This window comes from Bison bison, unplaced genomic scaffold (genome assembly GCF_000754665.1).
Source record: "Bison bison bison isolate TAMUID 2011002044 unplaced genomic scaffold, Bison_UMD1.0 scf7180017864389, whole genome shotgun sequence".
Classification (NCBI taxonomy): Eukaryota; Metazoa; Chordata; class Mammalia; order Artiodactyla; family Bovidae; genus Bison; species Bison bison.
Genome location: NW_011494961.1, coordinates 4,647,727 through 4,657,017, shown reverse-complemented (window position 1 = coordinate 4,657,017; position 9,291 = coordinate 4,647,727). Strand labels below are relative to the sequence as shown.

The window sequence follows — 9,291 nt, the reverse complement described above, 5'->3', positions numbered from 1 at the left end:
CTCAATAGATGTGATTTCATAGGTGTTAGCTTAATGGAGTGTATGTCTGTAAGCTGTTTGGTTTTTTTAAAATATTTTTCAAATTTAAGAAATTTGCTTTGGCTATCATGTTAGTTGAATGGCAGTCTTTTCTGGGATATTAACTTGCTTTAGTGTATCCTTTCAGCCCTGGTGCTGTAAATGATGGAATACTTGAAAATATGTACTTTGTTTTCGCAGCCTGGACAGCTACAGGGTCCTGCAGGTTCCTTTCCCAGGGCAGTCTCCCACATAACCACCGCAGCAGGCAGTAGCCGAGGATCTCAAGGTCACTTCGTCTGGACAGGGCTACTCCCTTGTGGGCATCCAAGCTGGTAAACTCTATTGTCCCATTATGGCCTTTTCTTTGTTTTTAACTAAAAACTTACATTTTCTGCAATTACGTTTTCTGCAATTTCAACAAAATATAACAAACTAAAGTTTGTTATATTTTGTTGAAATTGCATTACTGGATTATCTATTTGCTGCATAAATAATAGCAGCTAAGGCATCTTTGTCTATAGGAAAGTGAGCTACTACAGACTACTGCACCTACATGTTTAATGCTATCCCGTAAAAATAAGGGTAAAAAAAAAAAAGACCTGTGGCATCACTGAGTCTCTTTCCTCTGATTAACCAAGGTCAGATTCCCCAGATGAAAGATGTGGTTAGAACTTGAAGCTAATCAAAGGACCAGAAACACTTGAATATAGTTCATTTTAATCTTAGTTGAAAACAAAAACAAAGAAAGACACTTAGGAAAAAGTGAAATCAGCATAATATCTCTTCTTCAAGTACAGTCCAGCTTTCAGACTGGTAACGTGGATTTCAGCCTCCTCGTAATTCTCCTTGATGAAAACAGAAGGATTTCACAGCACAGAAAGCAGAGGTTTATGAGTCTGGATACAGACGGACGCACAAGAGAACTCTGTTCATCGTCTTCAAAGTGATGCGGCGATGGCAGGGCTGCTGCTGTGGCCACATGTAATACAGCCTGTAACTCTTTAAAGAGGATTAGCTTTAGCGCGCGGGGAGCATTCAACGCTGGATTTCACGTGGAGTAGAATATGCTAATGAAATGTAAATGTCCATGGCAAACATTGCATAATATCGAAAACCTTCAAAACTGAGCTTTGTCTCTTGCACAGTGGGAAACCAAACTTTATCATATCAGAAGGACGAGAAAAGGGAAACAACCTTATACTTTCTGCCTATGCATCTGCTGCTAGATAAATGAATTTAAATATTTATTCACATATATTTATATTTAAACTAAGTTGCTATGTCAGTAGAAAAACCAAAGTTTAGTCATTCAAAAGCATCCTACTAGATCTTTGTCCAGAAATAAAATAATTTATCTTTGTAGAAAAAGATATACATATAATATGAATTTTTAAAAAAACATTTTAACTCTATTTTTTAAACACTATTTTAGGATTACAGAAGGCTTGCGGAGTGGGTCTTTTCCCCATTTCACCTTAAAATTTCTTGCTTGTGGTCCTTTTGCCTGCACAATCTTTCTGCTCAATATTGGACAACTGTATCTTTATCATAACTTTCCATATAGTGTTTTTACTACTTTCATTGAAAGCAAATGTGAGATTTGATTGGTTTCTTAAAACTGTATGTATACTCAGTTAATATGAAAATTATTTTCACATATTTAGAATTCCAGAATATATCTGGCATTGGGAAGGTGAATTCATTATAAGGTGTGTGATTTGCAAGCCATGTAAACTGTGTGTAGCTCTCAGAATCCATACATGTGGTTCCCAGAGACTGAAAGCCCCCTAAAGATTTCATCTCAATTACTAGGAAATAAAGACCCTGCACACACATGCAACCGGGTGACTGTGGCTCGATTTCCAATGCGTGATCTTTCATTAGTTACTAGCATTTCACTGCACTCGACCGAATAGCTTAGGTTCTCTTGGTTTTTGTTGTTCAGCAGTGTGTGTGTGTTTTATATCTCAGTTTTGAAGGGTTTGTCTCTGTAGGCTTCAAGGGATGGTAATACATATTCATGAAAGAGCACTCTTTCCAGCCCTTGCCACCACTGACAAAGCCTTAGCTGTTTCACACAGCAAGCTGACTGGGATTGTGTGTGGGGGCTGCATGGCCAGATTAGTGCAAACAGCAAGCCCACTTCTCTGCTTGTTAGGCCTTGCCTTCCTGACAATTTCCCCAATTGTCATTTGTGACAAGGCTGTCATTAGGTGATGGCTTCTTTTGGCCATTTTCAGATAAAGATAATTTCCTTAACTTCCATTTTATTTGACAACAAGCAGTTTGGGAGAGAAAGGAAGTGCTTCAGTAGTTTATGGATTAGGGTTTTGTCACTTCAAAGGCATCTTTGATCTAAAAATATGTGCTGTACCAAATTCATTATGTCTTTCCTTAAAGAGCTTTTAAATTTATTGATCTTCTCCTCAATTATTCTCTTTTTACATCCAGTAATGATGTGTGAGATGGTAGTGTTGGGAAAAGCCTAGGGAGGAGTGTGGGGAAAATGCAGCCAACTGGTCACTTCTGAGGCTATTACGAGAACCAAACAACAGGTGCTTTTGTTTAGGGTCAATTCTCTTCTGAATCTCTATGCAGACAAAGGCTCCTCTGCTGTCTATAGATGAACATGAAGATATTATACCAACAGAGTAAGACAGGATTATGTTTGGCATTGCAGCCTAGGAAAGATTTTGAAAACCTCACAATTTGTGCAAAAACTGTGCCCACAATTGTCTTCATCCTCGTCACTGAGTCCATGGGTTTTGAAAGCCAGCAAATGAGTAAAGAAGAAAGAGCAAGTGCTTCTTTGTGAACCAATAATTTGGCTTTCTCTAGAAGCAATCCTTGAGGCTCAGCTTGCTCAAGTTCTTATAACTGGATCATTAGAAAAATCATACACAGCAGAAAGTAAGAGGTTAAGAATCCAAAAGTGAAAATAGATGAGCTTGTACGGTTAGACACTGGTTCTCTTGTTCAGAAGGTCCACTTACCCTTTTTGCCTTTTTTAGCGGTTGTTCTAAACAATTGTTACATGGAATTACTGTGTTTTAACAACACCATGGACAAAGGAGTAAACAGTTTATATCCAAACTATCACAATTAACCATTGTCCTCTAAAACCTCACATATAATCATCTCAATTGACTGTAGCACAAGCCACTCACTTCCATTTCTACAACTAGGAAAAGGGAGTTAAATGGCTTAAATTAGGGGGAGGTGACTAACTATACTATTTTATTAGCCTCTTGACAGGCTATTTTATAATTTTCAGAGATATCTAGATGCTATTGATAGTAAGTTCATTTCAGCAAATCATAATTTCAAAATCTTACACACTAAAGGAAAGGTATAATTTTAAAGCATGATAAAGTTCCTAAAAGCAATACAAATTTTTTCCTTTGAAAATCAGTTTCCTGAATTTCTAAAAACTAGTAGCACATAATGCCTTTCACTTTGAAAAATCAGTTGAGAGGTTTGGGATTCTACCCTTGGGCCCTCAATACTCCTCTCTGTAAAGTCAGGGTAGAAATAGCTGTCAAACAATGTCAGAAACATTTTCCATGTGTGAGGTTATTTTATCTTTATTAAGGGGTAGATATGATTATTAGCTTGATTTTACAGATGAGGAAACTGAGGCTCAGAGAAGGTCAGTAACTGGCCCATTGACTCATATCCAGGAAGTGGTGGAGCCAGACGTGGGTACTTTGGGTTCAAAGCCTCTGTTCTTAGCCCTATGGCCTGGAAGACACAGGATCTAGAATACTCAAATAGTCATCGCCTGATTCCCCCTGGTACTGCACAAGTACATGTAGTACTCATCTCCCTGCTGTCTCCAGCTCCCCAGTCCTCCCCATGGTTGTTTGCTCCATGCTATCCAAGGCCCTAAGAGGGTGCAAGGGGATTCTTACTCTCTGCTTAGGTTCATCCAGTTTTCCTTCCGCCTGCACGTTAAACACAGGGGGACTGGCCTGCCAAAATCTGATAAATTCAGACAGTAGGGTTCAGGGTTCATTTTGCTGTCTTTTCAAGGACTCCTCCACCACTTCTTGAAAGTTCTGTGATGTAATTTATCTTGACTTTCTTTTAACCAGAAGACCTTGATTATTCACTTCCTTGCGAAATCAGTAAAAGCTCCTTTGGAGGAGGAAAGAAATAGATTTTGAAGAAGAACGTTTTGAAGAAAGATCTCTGTTTTGTCTTAGAGTTCACCTGCTTTGTGACACGTGAATGCACCACATTAGCTGGCAGACAGCAACACCATCAGCCTGCCTCGAAGAGACCAAAGTAAACACCCGTCTCAAAGAGACTGCACTGAAATATGATATCAGCTGCAAGAGAGGGCCATCTCCTCCGGTCAAATGAGAAAAATCATATTATCCTCACTGTGGTATACAAATAGCTTGTAAGCCACATTCTCCATTTGAATGCTAACAATAAAGTGCTAACCTCACCGCTTAGGGCCAGCCTGATCCCATCTCCAAACACAAACACTCTGCCTCGGTTTTGGCTGGGGGCTGTGTCATGGCCTCCCCACCCCCCACCTTTTCTTCCCCCCTGTTAATTGGCTGAGACCACCAGAATTTGGAGGACACAGATGTCACTGATAGTTTTCCTAGGGAGCACATTCATGCCCATCTGTTGCTGCCTAGAAGGCTGTTCATATATCCACAAGGCCTTCATTTAATTCTTGTCAGAAAGTAATGTAAATCCAGTTTACCTCAGAGGTCGCAGCCGAGATTTATGCCAATGAGCCCCCTGCAATTTACACACACTGTAGTTGTATAGGATGAAAAGAAAGCCTTTCATGTTGGTGCATATTAACAAGAAAGCCTGCCTTCCGAGAGGGGCTTTTTGATTGAGGTTTCTCCTGATTTTAATACAGCCGATGCCAGTTGGTATACCCAGCTTTAGAAAAAGAAAAAAATCTAATCTTTAAAGTTTCTTCTTTTATAAGAGGTAAAAGAGAAGAAGAGAAATCCGAGCAAGTGGCACTCCCATGTCTTTCATTATCTTTGCGAAACAAAACTCCAGCGAACTTGGAGAATATAGAGTGTGACGGGAGAGCCTGTTCTGGCCTGAATTACTGCTGGTTGAAACCTAGAGAGAATTCAGTTGTGAGCAATTGTCTCTCCGATGTGAAAATAGTAGGAGTGACCATCTCAATTAGTCTCTGGCTTTTCAGCTCTCTCTAGTGTATTTAGAGGAAATTGTGAAATTTGATCAACTTTCTCTGGACCAGGCTGGGTAGAAATTGATTCATTAGTAAAATGGAAGCATACATATGTAATACACACATATATATTTATAGAATTGTTTTATAGGAAGTCCAAAAAGAGTACCTAGAAGGGCTTCTGCTAATCCTATCTTTCTATGTGTTAATACACTCTGAAATATTTAGGACTATGTCAGTAAGCTGGAAGGCAAATGGCTTTAAAAACACCCATGGGGTCAAAATCTTCTTGAAAGTTTGAATATGCCCCCTTATTCTTTATGTGATCTTAAGACAAATTACTTAACCTCCATGACCCTCAATTTTCTTATCTCTAACGTGGGAATAATAAAGCCTACCTCACAAGGGATTGTGTCTGAGGTATATAGTTCAAAAAGTATAGAAAGTATTCAACCAATGAAAAATTCCCTCTCCACTCTGCCTTCTGGGGTCAGCAAACTGTGGATTTAGAATATCCGTTAACTTAGTCCAAATACCTAAACATTCAAATAATCAGACTAATTTTTCACATTTAAAAAGTTTTTGAAGGCAGATGAAGTTGGAGATATTTTTCTTCCATGGTTTGGAATTTTTGTTTTGCTTAACTTTTTAATTCTTTAAAAGTAGAATAGGAGCATGTCACTCAGTTTGGCAAAAACAGGCACGGCCTCTCTACTTACTCATAGTAGCTTAGCTTCTGCGTCCCCAAGACAGTGTTAATAGGGGATGAGCTTCTTGTGTTTTTATAGACTGAATTCATTTACCTGTGCTAATAGCTTTGAAATATTTGGTATGATTATTTTTGCACTACATTTGCCTTTTTGTTTATATTTTGCTTAAGATAATATTAAACTTGGGATGTGATTTCAAAGTACAAACTAACAGAGAAATACAACAGCATACTCTACAAATTTATATGATGGGCGTATAGGTGGAATAGAGCTGTGATAAAACATACAGTGTGGCACTGGTAACTCATTAGGCAGACACTCCAAATGTACGATCACAGTCTGGGCTTGATTATGGAGCTGGATAAAGCCATTGCCTCACTTTACGGAGCCTTACTCCACATTAGGGAACTGAAGCCCAATTTTGCTGGCTATCTAAAGCTGGGACTAGGCAGAATTAAAGTAATTTCAGAATTGTCTTTTGCTGCCTCTCAGAGTTCATGAAAGCCATTCCTTTTTGCCTGGGTGCTGTGCTCAGTTGCTCAGTCATATCTGACTTTTTGCAACCCCATGGACTGTAGCTCACTGGGCTCCTCTGTCCATGGGATTTTCCAGGCAGGAATACTGGAGTCGATTGCCATTTCCTTCTCCAGGGGATCTTCCCAGCTGAGGGATCAAACCCAAGGCTTCTGCATTTCCTGCATTGGCAAGTGGATTCTTTACCACTGAGCCACCTGGAAAGCCCTCCTTTTTGCTTTACAGTCCTCAAAACAAAATCTTTAAAGAATTTTATAAAGAAAGATTTCAAATATGTGCAGAAGTGGTGGGGGCAATATACAAAGTCTAATGTAATTTGATTCAGCCTCAACATTTATGACCTATGGCCAATCTTGCCTAATTTACATCCCCACTTCCATGAGAGAACTGCACTTCCATGCCCTACACCTCAGATTCATATAATTTTATCTGTAAATATTTCCGAGTGTTTCCTTAAAAGATATGAACTTCTATTTAAGGTAACCACAATACTATTATCTCACCTTAAAGATTAAGACAGACTCCTTAATATCATTTATTGTGACTTAATATTATCACAATATTATATGACTTAATATTTTGCCCCCCTCCCTTTTAAAATAAGTTTAATTACTTGGCTCTCATGTTCCAAATTAGTTGTTTTGCTTCCATGACACAGTGGTTTCGTGAATACTCTTTCATAATGACTTTCACTGGGGATATGTGTAGTTGGTATATTTCGTGGTATGTGGTAGTATCTTCCTAGAATGAGAATTTATCTTCTGATTGAAAAATAAAAACTGAATCATTATCCTGCTCCTACCCCACCCTCATTGATTCAGTTGGGTAAGTTTTCTAAACTTCTTAGCTTCAAATGAAACTGTTAATATATGTGAAGGCCACTGTAGAATATGGATGAAAATGATACCGCTCTGGGGAGATCTTGCTGACCATTCAGTCAGACTATTCGTTCCCCGTGTGGGGTCTTGCAGATTTTGGTATGTGAGTGCTTTTTAAATAAGTGTATAGCATTTTCCCATTTTGATCAGGGCAGACAAATTGCCGTATGAAGCAGTAAAAAGAATAAGAGAGGACTGCATTTATAGCCAGTATAACAAAACAAAACAAAAAAAGACAGTACAGTGCTTAATTTTTAACTTTACTACCGCTAAAAAAAATGTTTCACTTAAAGAAATTCAAATGCTTACTGTAATCAGAAAAATCCACTGTGCTCATAAATAATGACCGCACTTCTCAGCTGGCTGTATTGAGGTCTCCTGGGAGGAGATGTATTTCCTCCCTGTCAGGATTAATCTATAAATGCAATCACCACTTAGACTTCATCAGATCTTTCCTTTCTCTTCATTGGTCCCCCCGGAATTATATCACTGCTTGAATAAGGTCAAATTAGGATATTTTTTTTTTCCCAAGAAAAAACATACCTGCTATGTTTTCAGTGCTTTAAAATTTAAGAATCAAGTCTGCTTTTTAAAACAAATCAGGTTATACGTTTCTGTCACAGTATCACCATCTACCTAAATAATACATTTTTTTTTCAGTGTGTTTACTGGTCTCTTCCCCACAAAATCCAGGACACAGAGTGGTCTCATGAAAAACCAGTGGACTGAATGTTTAAAAGCTTGTGTCTAATTCCGGTAGATAATCCCAGTGAGTTGCCATTTGAACTTGGACAAATCACTAAACTTCTGACTTTATCTTCAAATTGGCACCATATTACTTGCCACCTTCCCCACTGTAATCTTATAAAATAGTCAACCCAATTCTTCTGTTTCCTCTTGTCAATATGTACTATGAAATACCTTTTTTTCTATAATAGTGGGAAAGATAGAGTCAATTCTCTGACTTGTCTAAATTCAAGTAAACTCATCCTGTGGGTCAGAATGTTGCTTTGGAATTTTTTGTAAGTTGAATTAGACACTCATTTTATTTCCCCAATGAGGTTATATCTTTGAGGATTGGAAATATTTATTCTGTTTCTTGGTAACTTTCAAAAGTTTGAAGTATAGTATATAATGGATACTCAGTAAATGCTTAACTACCACTCAGGAGTTTGCAAATACTAGTCAGTATGTATTATTTTATATTTACAACTCTAAAAGTTAGTTATTAAAGCAAAGCATTAAGGAAACAGTAGTAAAGAAAAAATTGTTCTGCCAGTAATAGAATGTGTAAAAAACTAGTGCATTTCACTTGTCTTTTTATGATTTACTAATGTTTTTAAAAACTTGTTTCTGTATCACTGTTAACTCTATACTGGCAAATATTCCTTCATTAGCTGAAAGCAAAGGAGTTAACACCAAGTCTCAGATCTCTATCCTCTTTATTAGAGAAAAGAGGAAATGAGTGTTCTTCCCCTTGAGGAACTACCAAAGAAAGTGAGTACAGTGGCTTAAAAACAATCAAGTTGTCCCCCAGATCAGGTGATTGACACACTGAGCTCATTAGTTCCGAGACTGAGTGGCATTTTACTCAGTAGCAGAACTCTTACAGAAAGCACAGAATCCTGAGATTCTAAAATGGTACTCATTTTCCACGTCAGCCTGATGAAGAGAGGGCCTTCAGGTTCTCTGCAGGTTCAGAGAGAGCAGAGTGGGCCTGGTTTTTTAGCTGAGCCTTTTTTTTTTTTTAATCCTATTTTTTAAATTGGAGAATAATTGCTTTACAGTGTTGTGTTGGTTTCTGCCAGACATCAACATGAGTCAGCCATAGACTTCAACGTGTTCCCTCCCTCTAGAGGCTCCATCCCACCTCCACCCCATCCCACCCATCCCACCCTCTGGGTTTCACAGGGCACCAGGCTGACGTTCCCTGTGCTGCAGAGCAACTGCCCACTGCTGCTGCTGCTGCTGCTAA

General features: G+C 38.4%; 2 protein-coding genes across 12 annotated transcripts in view; one reads left to right on the top strand and one right to left on the bottom strand.

Annotated features, from left to right (window-relative positions):
• Positions 1-9,291, top strand: part of ALPK1 (alpha-kinase 1) — a 121,810-nt gene that overhangs the window by 37,349 nt on the left and 75,170 nt on the right. The gene's annotated exons all lie outside the window — the stretch shown is intronic.
• The window catches only part of LOC105002100 (serine/threonine-protein kinase VRK2-like), a 12,926-nt gene that overhangs the window by 1,372 nt on the left and 2,263 nt on the right, over positions 1-9,291 (bottom strand). The window contains exons 2-3 of the mRNA XM_010858581.1: positions 3,933-4,002; positions 221-391 (exon numbers count right to left, since the gene is read on the bottom strand). Of these exons, the coding sequence (XP_010856883.1) occupies positions 221-391; positions 3,933-4,002 (241 nt within the window). The remainder of the gene's footprint in view (positions 1-220; positions 392-3,932; positions 4,003-9,291) is intronic.